Source organism: Amblyomma mixtum, chromosome 9, assembly GCF_055824585.1.
Source record: "Amblyomma mixtum isolate Tamu chromosome 9, ASM5582458v1, whole genome shotgun sequence".
Lineage (NCBI taxonomy): Eukaryota > Metazoa > Arthropoda > Arachnida > Ixodida > Ixodidae > Amblyomma > Amblyomma mixtum.
Window position 1 is genome coordinate 88,489,860 of NC_143020.1, and position 17,851 is coordinate 88,507,710.

Below are 17,851 nucleotides of genomic sequence, written 5' to 3' on the forward strand. Positions count from 1 at the left end.
TCTGAAACGGTGAGTTTGAAAACCGCGGATGTGCATTGTGCATTTCACTAAAGGAACCACATTACGCAGCTGGTCGAGGGTCCTGTGTGAATATACTGCAATGCACGAAGCTCCTGGCGTCGGCGCGAACGAAAGTTCACACTGTCACAGAAGTTTGTCAAGACATCTGTGCACTCAACGCAAAATAACCGCTCGCTACCCCACCAGATGAAATCGCGTCCACCTGGGAATAAAATAGCCGTGATAATGCGTGATGCTTGAACCGGTGCTTTAATGCGCGAATTAAAATGACAGTAGCGCAGATTTCGACTTGCCGACACACTTCCCATTGCCGATTCTGGCTATCAGCGCCAGACTTCAAGCGCAGCTGAGGAAGTTGGCGCTGACTGAAAGCACCTACATTTGGTAAAAGATCAGCACTGAAAACAACGCAGCAGCTGAAGCTTGCCTGTTGAAATTTCCCACGCAAGATTCATGACAGCTATACCGATATCAAGAATGTACGCATAGCAAACGATGCACCAGCTCGACGAGCTCGCCCGAACCAAGATGGAAACCGGAAGTTGTGGGCGCGGTGTTGCCAGACCACCAAGTAATTTCGCATATCGTCTATTGTTATCAGTTGGTGAACCAAGCGTGTTGATGCGCAAAAAAATTGGTTGGGAACTGAATATTCGGTATAGCCAGCATTAATATGAGTGCATGGTCTCGGCAGGTTTTATATATTGTTAGTGCACGTAGTTGGTACATTTACTGAAGGTGAGTTGTGAAGTTCCTGCTTTTGGAGTGTGTAAAACGAAAAATAAACGAGCTTCTTTTTTTTTCACGATCAGCCAAATCTATTTCAACAAAAAGCGAGGAAAAAGGAAAAGGTCTAGCGAATTCCTACCGTTTATACTTGCGGAGTATTCTGCGACATATGGTATTTATACATTTCGAATGAGCTACCGCAACATTGCAATGTCCTGCATTGTTGGACAAAAAAGCAGCCCCCTCGCCCCACCCCTCCCCGTGCGGAGCACTGCTTTTGAATTCATTACGACTGCCAGTACCAAAATAAAGAAGGCAAAGACAGGGTGGGATCTAAGGCACCGATGAATTTAGACCCTCGAGGATGCCGAAAACCACTGCCAAACCAAAAGGTTCCACAGAACCCAGTCTGAGAATCCCTGCTTTAGTCGCACGTTTTTTGCGGCGCTTGTATTTCGTTTATCTGGTCCTTGGACGTGGATAACAGCACTGCTTGCGTTTGCGCTGGTTTGACGAGACAACTGAATACTTACTCTATACACTCCCTGAGTATAACTGAGGCACACTCGCTATGCTGTGCAATGGATCGCTTTTGACCCTCGCCCCAATTAAGGTCCGCGGACGGTAGTAGCAGCGATCGTTGCCTCTGAAGGGCTACAAGGCCCTGTTTCGTCTCTGCACTAGACACAAATCACTCTATAAAAAGCGAGTAAAAAGTTAGTACACGGTCCTCTGACACACTCACTAATAGGATCAGGGCATGCTGCTGAATCCCTAGTATAGATTTCTATCGAAATACAGAATATGATCACGGCTGGCAGCGGAAGGAGATTCCATCTTCGAAACATGCGAGGTTTCTTCAGTTAGCAAGGTTTTAACCGAGGCTTCAACCCCTTCTAATTGTTGACCTTAAGACCTCTAGTGCCGCATTTAAAAGCCACCTTCTGCTGCTAACTACATCAAGTTACAATGCTATGAGGAGGGAATATGCCTCCTATACAAAAGTAAGAATTTCGTGTATTTAGAGATCAAAATCTACCCTGGGACTTGTCCAGCATACACACTGCTCCTAAAAGGGAGCGCCCTAGAGAACTGTTTGCTCCCTTTATACTCCATTATAGGGTGTTTTATGTTTACAGTGCCGAGGGTGTCGTGCTTGCACGAAAGTCTATCACTTTTCCATATACTCATTTTTAATTCGGGCGGTCCCTTTTACTGCTTATATAGATACCTTCCCCTAGAGCAGGTCAGCAAACCGGTACCTTCTCCTGGTTACCCTTCCTGCCTTTCCTTCTCTCCTCTGTATTGCCGTTTTCCTGTCTGTTCGTGCCCTCTTACCTCCATCGCAAAATTGTAGTGAAAAACAAGAACAGTCAGCTCAGAATCCAGTATTCGCCGTGGAAATAATCAGCGCAGCGCGCGGTTTGTTTGACACGTATGACATCCTAGTAGGCCTCTCACTGGAACGCTGGACTTGGATCATATTGATTAGAGCTGCTCTTGTACGGTGGCTCTCGTTTGATCCGAAATATTCTTCCTTATGGCGGTGTTGGTCGCATTTCTTCTGGGCGCATTTTTAATAGCCGAAAATGTCGCAGTTTTGGTGTCCGGATTTGGTACCTTTTAAAAATGAAACTCTTCAAACATCCTACCTTGCAAGTACGTGGAGAGTCATTCTATCATTTTTCTTATACTGAATATTTTCGTCTTCGTTTCATCAGCAGCGACATCCGTACCTGATATATTCGATTTATTGATTTGTACAGTCCCCGTCAAAAGTATACAGCCCAAGGGGTTTGCTTCTAAGGTGTTTAGCGGGGCTCCCTCATATCTAGCAGTCCACAGCTTGGGAGAATGCAGGACACGAAGTCATTCCTCTCTTGAGAGGATTACGGTCGCTGAGCATGCATAACGAGGTATACAGTACGCCTGGGGTGGTATTCTGCCGGTGTCGCCTTTTGCGACATGTCGCATATGGGCGGGGCCTAAAAAAGTGCTTACAGATGCTCGAAGAAAAAAGCCGCCGGCACTTTCGTCTGCGGTGCTTTCATTCACTCCGAGATGCGACAATTTACCACTACTGATTCACTAGCAGCAGTAGTTTCGTATCTTTTATAGCAAGAATATTGCAATCACATGACGTCTAATGTTCAAAAAAACATTTGCAAATTTAATATAAACTCGCTTTACTTCATTTAAGTCTATAAAACACCGCGAAAAAGCTCCAAATCTATTTTTCTTTCGTTCCGGACGGTTATGCTAGTTTTCGGCTGCGTTTCGGGCAGTTGCAGACGGTAGCAGTGTAGCTGGAGGTCCCATTAGGCTTGCGCGCTCCAGAATCGAGAGCGTATCTAAAAAACTATGCTGAATTGCAGCTTAAACTTTATTGTCGAAGCAAGGTAAGTCATAGCGAAAAGTAACAACACCAGTAGTTGCCGGTAAACATGCCGACCGGAATCGCAAGGACTGCTGAATTGGCTGAAGCGTGCTGCTCTCGCTTGAAAGGACGTCGCCATGTTTTCACGCCAAGGGCGCAAAAGCCGCAACTGCCGATTGCGTTCGTACGCTAACGGTAGCCCGTCGCCCGCGCGAATCGCTTCAGCGCATTCCGTTGTTCGACTAAGCGTAGTAAATTGGGGCGCCGTCACGATAACATAGCAGGAAGGCGGGTCCGTGTCGTCACGCCGCCGTCACCGCGGCTCGAGCCAATCAGCGAAGAGCGAATGCGACATGTCGCAAAAGGCGACACCGGGAGAATACCACAGACCTTTTTCAGGTGCGCGCGGCCATCTTTCGACTGCAGCGCCGTCTTGCGTCTGGCCGATTTCTCCGCCATGTTGGCTTGGGCGGCCGCCGCTGCAATACAGGCAGCGAGTACTCGCCGCGCGGTTCAGCCTTATCCGAGTGTTGATTTTTGCATGATTTTGACCTGCAAAGTGTTGCACTGTATGCACTGAGCAGCTGTGAACAAAATGGCCCGTGCTTCGGCGAGCGGCGACGCGGGCGTCTCCGTGCAAGTGGGCCGAAAATCGACATTGGAGGTGCGCTTCTACGCAAGTGTGCGCAATTCATTTAACGGCCTTCTGGTATCTATAATGGAGACATTTATTAATGCGAGCACGAAACTTGCTGAGCGCTTGTATGTTGTAGTTATAATTATAAAAGAAAAACCGCTCCGTTCCGAGCTAACAGCAGTGTTGCTGTCAAGCGCTCAAGCGGTCTGCTCCGCGTTGCGCCGGTGACACGAACAGATTGAAACTGCGTTCGACCACGTCTTTCACTACATTTTCCCTCTCCACTGTCCCAAAAAAACGGTACTTTCTGTAGTGCTACATGCAGAAGGCACAGCTGGAGTGCATAAGCGCTTAGAATTCTGTTGCGGCTTTTGGCTTTGCATAAATTTCTTGATTACTTCGTACTAACGGTAAAATAACTGGTGAAGCGTGCAAATGTATTGTGGTCCACTCTTAGCGTGAACATGCGGGTGTGTGGCAGCGCTCTTCGGAGCGCCAGTGCATCCGTCGGCGCCGCGCATCGAAATAAAGTGTCGCAGGAACAGAGGAAACTGGTTGTGTTGCTTCGCGTCGTCTGACATTTCGCTAAACTCGGAAAAAGATGTAGTAGAGAGGCATCTGGCCTTCGAACGCGATGTAATTTGTACCCTCGAAACTGGTGCGCCTGCTGTGACAGTTCCTGAGGGGCGTATCTGCTTGGTCCGTATCAGCTGGTGCGGCCGCTGATTAATGCCGGAAGAGCGAGAAAGCGCGTGCGTGTGGTCGGGTGGGCACTGCGTGTCTGCTGATTGTACGTCCCTAATAGGCACATTTTTTTTAAAACAATCGGCACTTTGCATTACGGCGTCAGTTGAAAATAGTATTTGGTCGAAGCATGAGGTGTCACGATGCAAGGTGGACACGTCAAAGCTGCGGCTTTCAGTTATTTAAGTCCTGCTGGTTTAGCGGATATTTACTGCAAGCAAACAGCTGTGGCATTCGCGCAATGCATCATGACTTTCAAGTACTGTCAAATAGCTTTGGCAGTTATGACAGAAATGTTGCACGTAACCCGCAGTGCTGCTGCATCATTTCCCCGAATTATTACTAATGTTTTGATTTTGCAAGGCTCACAGACGACACATATCTTAGTGACATCAGCAGTAGGTGCTCGCGTGTAAGGTATGTGCCGCTGAAACAGCCCGCAACCGCACTACCGCCGTGGGTCTCTGCGTTCTTCACACTGCTCCGCTTCAAGCCGCCTTCGCTTCCTGTAGTTGTTTGAACAGCAGACGACTGCGCAGTGGTTTCCCGAAGACCTCGTTGCAGCTTTAATCGCACATACACCGAAATCGGGCTACTACAGCTAAGCAACCGCATACAGTAAACACGGAGAACCGCAGAAAACGCGCGGGACGCATGGACACCGCCTTTCCGAACCAGCCATAGAGGAGGAAAGCAACATGGCGGCTTTCGGCGCGCTGGGAGCGAGGCTAAAACTGAAAAAGGTCTATACTTTTGACGTGGGATGTACATACTGTAGATTGCATGAGTGGTTGTGAATAGCACAGTGTTCAACAACAACGAACAGGACAATGGCAAATAATAGAGACGATATGAACAATACAAACCAAATGCAAGAATAAGCTTAAATTATCTAATAGACGCTGAAAAACAAGCTTGAAGGAAGAGAACTTTGTTCGCCATCGATAGAGTTTACTAGAAGGCACCGAAAGGTTATTCGAATAAGCAGATCTGCTCCATAATATCGCCACTTAGTATTTTTTTCACATACCTAAATTGGATGCCTAAATTTGATCCTTGCCATGTCTGCCAATTGCTGGAAAAGGGCAAACGGCCGGCCATTGGCAAACGACGGGGTTACCGTTAGCCGCTGACGCGCAGGCAAATAAACAAGGCCCATCATTGGGCCAGCGCTATATAGCTACCAGCCACGTTGGCCAAATTTTAAGACAATTGCCCAGAAGAGTTGGGTACAGTCGCTCGTGGCCAGACACTCGTCGATACGCTGTATGGGTATGTTATCTCGATCGCGCAACAGTCAGCAGTACTTGTTCAAAGTATGCAAATATGACCTTGACACGAGCATATATATGTCACACGGGCGAGTGCCTGCGAAAATAAGCATCTTAAAGGGAAACTGCGTACGTTTTAGAAACCAACGAGCTTAAGAGGGTCGAATGTGCGAAACTTGCTGGTAAAGCATACGAAGTCTTTTCTGGCTAGCACTTGAAATAGTGAAGTAATCACCGATTAAACTCCGGACGCCCTTCAAGCTTCTCTGCAGCACGCAATGCCAAGTGGGGGGGGCGCATGCTGACGTCATCGAAGGTATCGGTACAATTCTCACGCACAAACGCCTGCTTTGAAGGAAAAAAACCAACGCCACTCAAGGCGAACCCTGCCGAGAGTTGTTTGGCAGCGTCTAACGAGTCAGGGCAGGGTGTGGCTGACGACAGCAGTAATTTGAGATCATACCTTCCGTGACGTCACGCTGAGTTTTCCTGCACTCCTCCGGTGCATTGAGGAGAAGCGCAAAATTCAATCGTTGATTGCGTCTCTATTTTAAACACTAGTGCAAAAACGCATGCTTTACCTACAGCCTATACAGATTTGAACCCTTGAATATCGCGAAATTCTCAAAAAAGTGCTGCAGTTGCCCTGCAATACGTTTGCGTAATGTCCGCGACAAAGATGGCAGCTGGGGAACTAACACGGCTGTCCAAGAAAACATATTAACAGCCCGGTATCATTTGTATTTCTGGTTTTATGTTTAGCACTTTGATGTTTTATGTCCTTTTTGCGATTGTTTTTTTTTAGCATTTCTGTTGCTTGATTTGTGTGTCGCGTACACGTGTTGTTAGACATATGGTTGCTGTATGAAGAAGACGCGCACTGGTAAAAGGCGAGCAGTTTATTTCACCATCGTTTCCGGACTGATCGCATACGCCCGCAGGACCGCAGGCAGATGCGGCGAGCTCGGCTAGGCGAGACACATGAGATGCAGCTGGAGCAAAGGGCTTCCTGCCCATGCAAGTCGCGAGCGCGTGACTGCAGATCCGATAACAGTCTGGTCATGGCCGACGCCGTTAGCACAAACACAGCACCGCAAAACACCACAATTCCTTCCATTTAAAAATGAGCAGTCACAGCTCAATGGCCGCGACCACAGCGCACAGGTGGTTTTCGCAATTTCTGCGGTTACCTGCGGGCGTGCGAAGAGCTCGCCATAGCTGCACCATCGCTTGAAATGTTGGGAGCTGCATCAGGAACTATGTGGTGCACCTATGGGGTGTCTTGACCGTTGGAACTGAGGCCACCGTCAGGAGGAGTGCGCAGAAGCGGATCTCGGTTTCGGTGCACATCAAATATAATGCCTTCCGATTCTTTCAATCTAACTTTTGGGTGCGTGTTTTCTTCTTTGTAGCGAGGCGCAAGGCATTAGTATACACGGAAATGTGCTGTTTTGGTTTCGGGTTCAGCAGCCGAACGTGAGACATAACTGCAATGTAATCGGTGCTTCTATATGCGTTGTTATTCCGGCTCTTGAGGAAGGCTATTTTAGAACTGTAGTGATATAAAACTACGAAGCAGCGATTGTATCGTAGTTTTCCTTGCCTCACAGGATCGTTCGCTTGTTTTTGAACCCGAAACAGCGTGACAGATGATTCATGCCCGTGTCATTACAGAGAAGAAAACATGCAACTGCCACGTTGCATGTGGACGCCATATCTGATAGTGTCAACACATCCTTAGGTAGGCAGGCGCTGCCACCTGTGGAATTTGAGCGATCCAGGTTGCTCTTCTTGAACAACCTTGCGCGACCATTCGTTAAATTACCCGCCACTTGCCAGGTTTCATGTGTACGCCTGGCAAAGCAGCTGGCAAAGGACAGGGTTAATTCGAGAGGCATGGGAGAGGCCTTTGCCCTGCGTTGGGAGTAGTCAGGCTGATGATGATGATGTGTACGCTATCTTTTATGGGCACCATCGAGTGCCACTCACACACACACGCACGCACGCGCGCGCGCATGGATTTGGGGCAAGTGAGGCTTTATTCTCTAAAATGTCTCCATGTCTAAAATGTCTCTAAAATGTCTCACAACTTGTATCACTGGTGGCTCCATTCTTCTTCAGTTTGTCCTCCTGCAGCGAGAGAGGGGGAAAACAAAAACTCAATTATTACTGCTTGATGCAGAGACCTCGTTAGCATCTCCATTTCCAAATGTTATGTGAAGTGAAGATCTACAGAGAAGGGGAGGGTAAAAATATTGGCACAAGCAACTGATCACGGGAGTAGCAGAATGACACTGCGTCTGCAGTTCAGGAACGTACATGCATATGACTAGATGCCAGTCCATACCCATTATTCAGTCCAAGGGCAGTTCAGCAAAAGATCATTTGCCTCCTAAGAATCATTTGTTGTTGTTTTTTTTTACATATGAAAGGCAAATTTTTAAAGAAAAAATGGCAATAAACAAAACGATAAAAAATTATGGGGCCCCTGAACTCACCTCAAGAGGGCAATGCGATAGCGGTGTGCTCTGGATCCTGCGCACGGATGTAAATTGGAGACGACGACATTCAAAGCACAGTGCGAGTCACTGGCAGATAAGCACTCGGGCTATTCGCCCGCAGCGATGGCATGGTGGCCCAATACAGTGGCCAGCAAGGCTGTTCATACTGCAACGGCTTTTATTTGTTACGTCATCCACTCACCTGACACTATACACCTAGCTCCTGCAACGCTTCCCCTCTCTGGTAGCGGTGTCGATAGTGTCACAGCCTAGCAGCTCTCCTACAGTGGCGATGGAGTTTCAGATATGGAGGCATGCTGCGATTCGTCCTCAGTGGTCAGCGAGAAGAGATGGAGACCAAGTGAAGCAACCACGGCTTGCTGTGAGTGGCGACAAAGGCGAAGTCAAGGACCAGCACGTGCCAATCATGTGGAGACCATGTAGACCATAAAACGTCCCTCCCGTGGCCAGCTAACTGGTAAGCTAGTCAGTGCAGCCAGGTCTTTGACTGGACCAGTTAGCTGACTAGCTGATAATTATCAGAGCTTTTGCTGCAACTAGAGACTGCTGCAAGTAGGATGAAAGAAGGTGCAATGGCTTTGCCAGGACAAGATTTTATTCAGTTGGCACTCATCTGTACAAAGAGGGACTATGAGTTTCCTTCTTTAAATCACTGGGCACAAACACGGGGACAAACATCACCATACATTAATCAACACAAGATGTTGTACGTCTCTTGTCAGCACTAATACACGTGTCGACATCATCTGCCACCTGAAAACTAAGGGGCATCAAAAATTCATAACAGTTCCATGCCCACTGCAGCCAAGTGTGAAAAATCACAGGTAGGTAGGTAAGTAGGGCAAACACAAATCACACGCAGTGCTAAAAGCCCCATGATGTTATAGTGGCAGAGCTTGCAAGTTATGCATAGACTTATCCCTGCCAATATCAGGAGCGATATGTAGGCTGCAAGCTGCTCTTGATATTTTCACGACAAAGAATGGCTATGCTTGGTCTGGTAAGGTGTTGGCACTTCATAAAGAACAAAAAATTCATTAATTCCCGCCCTACTTCTTCACCGTGCTTATGTACAGAGCGACACGCAAAAATTCCGCAAGCAGACTTTTCCATGTACCACAGTTACCCCAACCAAGATGGCGGGACTCTTGTTTAAAAGTGTTGTGGAGACTGTGGGCTGCAATGCACTATAGAACAGGAGATGCACCACAGTGGAAAACATAAAAGACACCAAAGGTGTCAGGCAAAAGTGCACAGCGTCACATTTTGATTGTTTAAACCCATGGTCAGCCACCTTGGTCAGTCAGGTGGGCTAAATTTGTGGAAAGGCCTGCTAGCGAGATTTTGCATGAGGTCGATTGGTTGATTATGTAAAATGCACGCAGCATTAGCTGTCAGCTTCATGGATATGAATGATACTTATGAATCAACATGATATTCAGGCATGTCAATCACAAAAAATATTTGACCATATGCCGTACATTGGTCTGAAAACTAAGAGCACGCTGCATGCAAATACAAAATACATTGCTACATCATTTGAAGAAAGAACATGATATATCAGAAACTGGCACAAAGATATACACAAAGAAGAGTTGACATATTATAATACATTCAAAAACTGACACACTGCTGCCACTAACAATTATCTTTACAAGGGCACAGCAAAAAATGATTTCTGATTTTGTCAGCTGCGCACACCAAGTTTTGCACATTCATGTGAAAAATTATGAGAAAAGTTCTAATTCAGCACATGATGCAAAGCTATTATCAGTTCATCGACTCGTAAATTAACAATGACAGACCTATAGAACACCCAACCACAAATCAATAACAACCTGCTGACACAAATCAGACATGAGGCAAAGTACGATCTTTGTCAGAGGCCCGGAGCCCACCGTGATCGTGGCTAGAGTGGAAGAGCTGCCTAACAGTGGTGCTGTTATTCATGATGCTCGCTGGTACCAAAGTTACATCGGCCGAGAAGGCGTGCCACTTTAGTTGCTGCACTTAACCACATCGGGTTGTTTAATATGCCCTGACATTTTATAGCACAAAGGCGTTTTCCACATCACTTTTACCGAAATAACGCCAGTATGGCTGGAATTTGGTCTTAAGATCGTTTAACTAGGAAGCCAAACACAAAAGCCACTTAGCAAGTCATGGTAGGTCACTTCTGATAAAGACTGCACACACTGTAGTGTCACCTCTGCTTGATGGTAGTGCAGAAAAGACAGGAAAGTGAAAGAAAAAGAAATGGCTAGCTGATTACTCAAAATCTGCACAGTTCCAATGAAGTATATTGCTTAATTCATTTCTGCTTTAAAGCACTGCACTAAATTGATCAATACATTTCGTCACTAACAACAACAAAACTGATACCACTCAAAGCCTCAGAACTGTCTGTATCGAAAATAATGCAAGACTAAGCAAATACACAAGCTGCAATCGCATCAAAGATGTCCGTCACACCTGCCGCGAACTGCATCACGGGCACTTCTGAATCAAATTCATATGTACTTGGTAGCTGAGATAAGGCAGTCTGTCTTAAAGCACATCGCCCCTTTCGGTGATCAGAAATTTATTGTTTTGAATTCACTTAATAAAAATGAGACTGCACTTCAGAATGGCAAAACTTCACTCGGACAAGCCATACTGATAAGAAAAGGTTAGTGAAATGGAAAGTTTCCTCATTTACCGATAAGAAAAGACATCACTAAGTTTTGAGCTACGGAATGTAACGATGCAACTCTCCCATGACTAGCCACAGTGATAGGTTGGCCAACAGTTCAGAACATTGTTTCGAGCATGTGGCCCACAGCTGTTGGTTCAAGGCTCTCATATGAAATGGCTAGCTTTTACATCACCCTGCTGCCATAAGTGTTGCAAAAATTAGCTGAAACTTCATTCAGTTGTGGGATTTGAATGCTTATGGCAAACTGGTAAAAAGATTAGGCCTTTTATGATAAATGGTGGGGAGTCTCAAAATGGTTTTCATTATCTTTGGCAATAGTGGAAGTGGCTTTGGGTGAATTAGGCAGCTTTCCCAGTGGACAAAGAAAATGGTGATCAACTCAGTAGAGCTTTGAACATTTAATTGAAAGCCGGAATGCGCCCGATAGAAGATGGCAAATAAAAAAAGATGGAGGGAAATACGTCAATGCCATGCCTTGCAAAACAGCTGTAGCTAACATAAGCAAAATGATTGCGTTTTAGTAACACATGAGAGCTTTGCCATGGACGCATTGATGAGTGGGCAAGAGCAAGTTCTGCAAAAAAGCCTTTGGATGAACAAGGACGTTCTCAGGTAAACGACTGTCTGAGTAATGTTTTGCTGAACCCAACTTTTGGCATGCTACATCTGCTTTTACAAATGCGAAGCCAAAAATACAAGTAAGAAAAAGCCTACATGCAGTGCATGAGATTGTTTTGCTGTGGTTATGCAAAGTGGGATATGGTATAATTCTAACAGGGCTCAGTTCATAGTGCACTAAATGTTAAGAAATTGCACAATCAAACATCTTTCAATCCCCAGGCTGCTAGCATTTCCAAAAACACACAGCAAATAAGTGCCAAAGTTTTCAATTTATTACTGCCAACCAATGTCAATCAATAAAAAGATAAATATGGCCTCGAAGAGAGATCTCCTAGGTTAGCATGCACATGAACACTTAAGGTCATCATAGTGCAAAGAAGACAATCAAAACAGAACAGAGAGTGTGCTAGCCTCTTTTTTGTCATCCTTCTCAACTGAAAGATCCGACTTCGGCCCTATGTTGGCCTTAAGTCGGTGACCTGACCGAATTTGGCCCAAGCTTGGTTAACAAGGTTGGGCCGAGGTCGGGATTGGCTATGGCCTAACGCTGGCCAACCTATGGTTGAGCTATGGGCCTAGAACCACGGTCGGAGGCTGACCTTGCACCCCCAGCATTGTGTCCTTCGCACTACATCTATTACTAAGTGTTAAAAATGACACCTATGACAAATGATTAGCACTGACCATACACGTAGACATATACCATATGCAACACACAACGCAATTAAAATGATAAGTCATGCTGTGATTTACAATAAAGCACTGAGTGTGACAATCATGGAAGAAATATCACGACAACAAATCCACTTCTGAAATCAGCCTCTACAAATAAGGAAGAAAGTATATGAGATCAAATATGGTTGGCAATGATGCATGAAGTGATAAGATAAATGAAAATGACTTGATTGCTGTCAAAAGATAACATTACACTGATTGTGTGAAAGAATGAAAAAAAAAAGGAAGCACCTAAGTTTGCCCTCAAGTTCACGGAGCTACTCTACAGCTAATTCGCATATAGTTTCATAATATAACTGTGCCATGGCTTCTTAATGTCACAGTAATATCATCTTTAACAATTAATGATGCTAAAACGGTTTCAATACGAACACCAATCCAACATCAACTACCCAAATATATTGCTTAACAATGAAATACTGGCCTGCACTGTAAACAAAACACAATTCAAAGTTTCGAAGGGACTTGTGGCAACAATGACTTGCATATGCCAGGGTTCTCATAGCAAATGCGAGGCCTGTATGTACACACCACATTTCCAGTTAACATGACATGCTCACCCTAACACATCACATCAACTCTCAAAGACTCACTTCCACGAGTGTATACAATGGGTACAATTATGAAGCCTCTGAAAATGGGAGTAACCTAGGGAAACACACATTTCACAGATTGCTTTCAAAAGCAAACATATGGAAGTATGGTCAATTAATAACGCATCAGTTACAGTAAATTATCGTCACTGATATCTTTAAAAAAGAAAGGTACGGGGGCTGACACATAGGCAATAACAGCAAGAAAAAATCGGGCAATCTAAAGGGACTCTGAAGACAGCTCAACGTTGGCCTGTATTGACTGTTACCACGAAAGATGCTACTTTCACTAAAAATGGAGGTTTAATAAGCTACAAACAGGCCACAAGCAATACTATATGCACTGCAGCTATCGGATAGGCAATTTTCTCACAAGCAAAGTGCGTCGACATTGAATACCTTTCATTTGCATATCCCATGAGGTTATACCACACTGCCATCCATTTCCAACTAGTAATACTAATCGGGTCTGAAACATTCTCAGCCCCATCATTGTCATCACAAATTTGAAACGAGAGGTGAAAAAAAATAGCACTACAACCCTAAACTTCTAGCAACAAGCGCGTTTTCTGCTGCCAAATAGAGGTCAGCAAAGCCGCAAGCAGACAAAATAATCCTACTCAACTTCGAACAAAAACTGGATGGAGTTATCCACAGTGTCCCTTTAAGTCACCCGGCATTAGATGACATCTTTCTCAAAAATGGCATGCAGGTTATTGGCACGTCGACTGTCTGTACAATGTTTGATATGTACATCTTCATCACAGCTAGGCCTGCCTCTGAATTATTCTGATTCACAGAAACTGCACCATTTGTATTCCGTAGTGATTGTCCTGCCTACGCTGTCATTTCAAATGAGAAGCTCAGGCAGGCAGGCCTGATGTTTCCGTAACGTCACGGATAATAGATATTGTGCTTATTTTATGTACTGACGGGTGCAAAAGTGGTATACAGCACTTGCGGTTCTCTGGCTCGCTCTCTTGTGCTGCCTTTAGACGTTAACATCAAGATGAGGCATCACACATCGAAACAAGCGAAATGACAGGCCTTTGGATAAAAACAGTCACCTCCTCATCTGTCTGGACAGTAGGTGCTGCCAAAAACGGACGAGGCAATCAAGGGAAAGAGAAGCGCTAGTGTTAGTTAAACCTGGATATAACGAAACTGAAAGAAGTCCACGATTTTTCTTTACATGCTGGTTTTCGTTACATGCAGCTTTCGCATGAAAGCTCGAAGGTCGAAGGACAATGCAAAACAGAAACCAAGAAAGAAATAAATGTAGGTGAAACCAGCTTAAATATGTGAGGTTGAAATTATCTGGCACCCTCCACTATGGCGTCCCTCATAACCCGAGTTGCTCTGGGATGTTAAACTCCATAAAACGTAAACCACTTTTGCTCCTGACAGTATTTGCTGAAGGTCTTAGCAATCAATAATGCACAATAATGCTGCAGTTCAATTACCGGGAAGACTTGTTGTGTTTAAGAAGAATGACTTGTATAATCAAGCATAAGTTCTGACTGTACCAAAGCATTAAGAGAAAAAATAAGAATATTTGATTGTGTGGCATATTTCACGCAAGAAAATGTGCCAAACGTGAGCATCATGTGAAACGCCAAATGTCATAGATTAAAAATGAAGTGCCATGATCAAATATATAGTGGTGGTTATGCATAAACACAAGCCAAGCAATGAGCTAGGATATATGTACCGTGACAGATGTAAAACTGTGTAATACTCTACCCATGGCAAAAGTGTCAGAAACAAAAACTTACTCACCGCCCAAAGCTTATAGTCAAGAGATACAGAATTGAGAGTTGCCAATTTGTTTCATTTACAATAATTTTTTTTTTTAAGTATTTCCCTTCATCAAGAATTCGTCCAAACTTTCGACAAAAAAAAATGGTCCTTTGTCAGTATTTCAAAATGACCACAAACGACCATAAAGCTTCCAAGAAAAGACACCACTGTAATGCCTCAAGTTTTGACCATAATGAATACAAAAGAAACGGGTGCAATTAACTGAGTAAGTATGGTACACATTGAACTGAGATGAGGCTCAAGCAATCATAGGAAGAGAAAAGACCAGTTGCATGTTTGTGAGCATTAGGTCATCGAAGTGAGCAGGCTTCTAGCAGGGGGCTTGTCTGGAAGTATATATTTTGCACAACACTACTTTTATGCAGGCTTGCCATATCAACTATGGTAATTTTTTTTCACCGGTTCTCATCCTGCAAGCATTCTTAGATACGTTAAGACTCATTTTCAACAAGTCTGAAATTTCTTGGCTAGCAAGAGTAGGATAGAGTGGAAACTTTTAGCTGCTTTGTCTTGCAATACCAAAATGATTGTTACGAAAACTTGGCCCCCCTTTCAGCAGTTGGACCTCAGTTCATGGAAATGACCAATACACCCTTGCCCAAAGGTATTCACTCAGGAGGCATAGTTCGCGCTTCAGCAGCATAGTGGGACACTTATGGCATCCATCAAGCTATAAATCACGGTAATCTCAGAACACTTGTTCACGCCTCTCATGAGCTTTTGGTATTTAGGGCTGCCAACCATGTGGTTTTAAGACCTCTGTCCAAGGCTGTACATCGTTGCAAGCAGGAGTTACAAGCAATCAGCTGTTCAAGTAGAGTTGCATGAATGTTGCATGAGGACAACACTAGGGGGCTAATTAGTGATGCGCTTTGAATGCACAACCTAGTGTTCTTAACTGTTTCATTATAACTGTGCATGAGATATGACTGAGCATGTACGTCTTGCCAACTAAAAATCCCATACAAAAAGAGTCACTCCCAGTGATCATGTGGGGCGACAAACTATTCTTCCAGATGATCTTCACAGTTCATCAAACTTGCGGAACTTATAGTACAGTTATTTTGATTTTATACGATCACAGTTCATTCAGTGCACATCCATGGTCAAAAGCTCATGGAATGAGATATTAGCAGAAAAATTTCATTTCAGCGCAACATAGCAAGCAGCCTGGAATAGATATATGCAGCATAATTCCGCACATGCAAATTACAGAGTGCACTGTGAAATCTCAAACAATGCGTGGATGCGTAGAAATCAAGTTCCTTTGCCAGAGTTGCGTCCCACAAAACTTGATAGCAACAGTATATTATGCAACGAACTGCTAATGGTTTGAAAATTTGAGCTGCCATTAGAAAGTGCCTTAACACTTTTGTTAAAGAGCGTTTTCTCAACTTGCACAGACTCTTAGTCTCCTAAATTCAAACAGGATACCACAGTCTGTTGTGGGACTCGGCAAGTAACTATAGTTGCTATGCTCGGTCTTAACGGCACCAAAAAAAGAATGCTCAACTCGCAAGGAAATCATTAAGCAGGTATGAGTCAAAATGTTTTGAAACCCTGTAGTATATGTACAAGCGATTGCCTAAGACTCCATTTCCAGCTAGACTGCACAAGACCTTCCCATTGTGAGCCGTTAATTGAAATATCTAAACAAAAATTCCGTCGTATCATTCGCAAAGCCTGTGCTCACAACCACACACTTGATTCACACATCTTTAGCACACAACCCAATAGGCACTAAACATCTCTCAGACGTCCTGTGGACATCCAGGACGTCCATGGGACGTTCAAGAAAGTTTCAGTGTCCATTTGGAATCAACAACTTGTTAGCAACAGCTAACTGCCTCACTGCGACAATCATCTGAGCATTCTTTCCAACGATGGGACGAGGTGCCGATTATCACAGCCACCGTGCATAAGGCGAGTTCCAGTCCCGTTCAAACACAGAGTTCAGTTGCTCCCTGATTGGCTGAGATGACGTGTAGTTGCCCGACTGGTCCATGATGAGACCGACGCCGCCGGTATTGATAAAATAGTCGGGCGTCCAATTTGATGTCCCTGTGGGTGAAGAAATTGTGGGCAGAGATTGAGTTTCGCATAGCTTGCAAGGAACACACTGACAACTCAAATGTCGGCATTGGACTTCAATTGGACTTTGGCATTGCAAATTCAATTCATCATGATGCACTATTTGTTGAAAGAAAACAGTTTTAGAGAAGGAGATCTGCTCCTCGGGGTACAACTTCCGATTTGATGTGGATGAGATAATGACCTTCAATGCCTCACAAAGTCAAACTGAACTGCATGGTGCTATGGCCTAAGCTATAGTAGTATGGCCATATGATCCTATAACTATGACCACTGGGTACCTGACCTTGACATTTAATTTGAAACAGTGCAGACCACGCTTAACGGAGCTTTCGCTCATATAACTAGGTTCCAGCCATGTTGAACCCCACACATTTTTTAAAACAGATTTGATCCTAATAATTACTACAAACCAAATAAAGCAAGTTAATATCCAAGCTGAAAACAAGGAGAGAAAGTGCAGAGAACAGATAACTGTGGTCATTAAGTGTAAAACAGTGGGTTTCAAGAGAAGGTGAAATTAGCAGGGGTGGCAGAAATATAATCGGGAAGACAAGTGAGTCTACAGAATCCACAGGGATAGAGTGCCCACAGGCTAGTGTAGGGAAGAGTGATTAGAGATCCTTGAGAAAGGCCTTTGTCCTGCGATGGACGCAGATGATGATAATAAATAGTTGGAAGAAAAAAAGCCGCTGCCTCAGATGTCACCTTAATAAATCATTGTATACCAAAGAATACACTGATCTATAACAGTGATGTGATGGTGGCGGCCGGAATGTTAAAATGCGACTAGTTTTGTAAGCAAGGACAATATTTTAACATCTGGGTGCTGGAGTACATTGCAAAAAAGAAGAATAAAACATTGTTTAAGGAAACCAATTTGTCTTGTGAGGTCAATCCTGTCCAGGGTTAGGCAGCACTTTAATCAGAAACTTGACTGAGTGAAAATCGCAAAGCAATATTTGACAATGTGAGCATCAATGTAGTGAATAAG

At 44.4% G+C, this 17,851-nt stretch overlaps 1 protein-coding gene across 6 annotated transcripts in view; it reads right to left on the reverse strand.

Annotated features, from left to right (window-relative positions):
* Window positions 1–8,878: 8,878 nt before the first annotated feature.
* Window positions 8,879–17,851, reverse strand: part of LOC149330050 (5'-3' exonuclease PLD3-like) — a 115,953-nt gene continuing 106,980 nt past the window's right edge. For all 6 annotated transcript variants that reach the window (XM_089560768.1, XM_089560770.1, XM_089560765.1 and 3 more), the window contains exon 10: window positions 8,879–16,827. In XM_089560768.1, coding sequence (XP_089416894.1) covers window positions 16,670–16,827 — 158 coding nt within the window. In that variant the 3' untranslated portion in view covers window positions 8,879–16,669. The remainder of the gene's footprint in view (window positions 16,828–17,851) is intronic.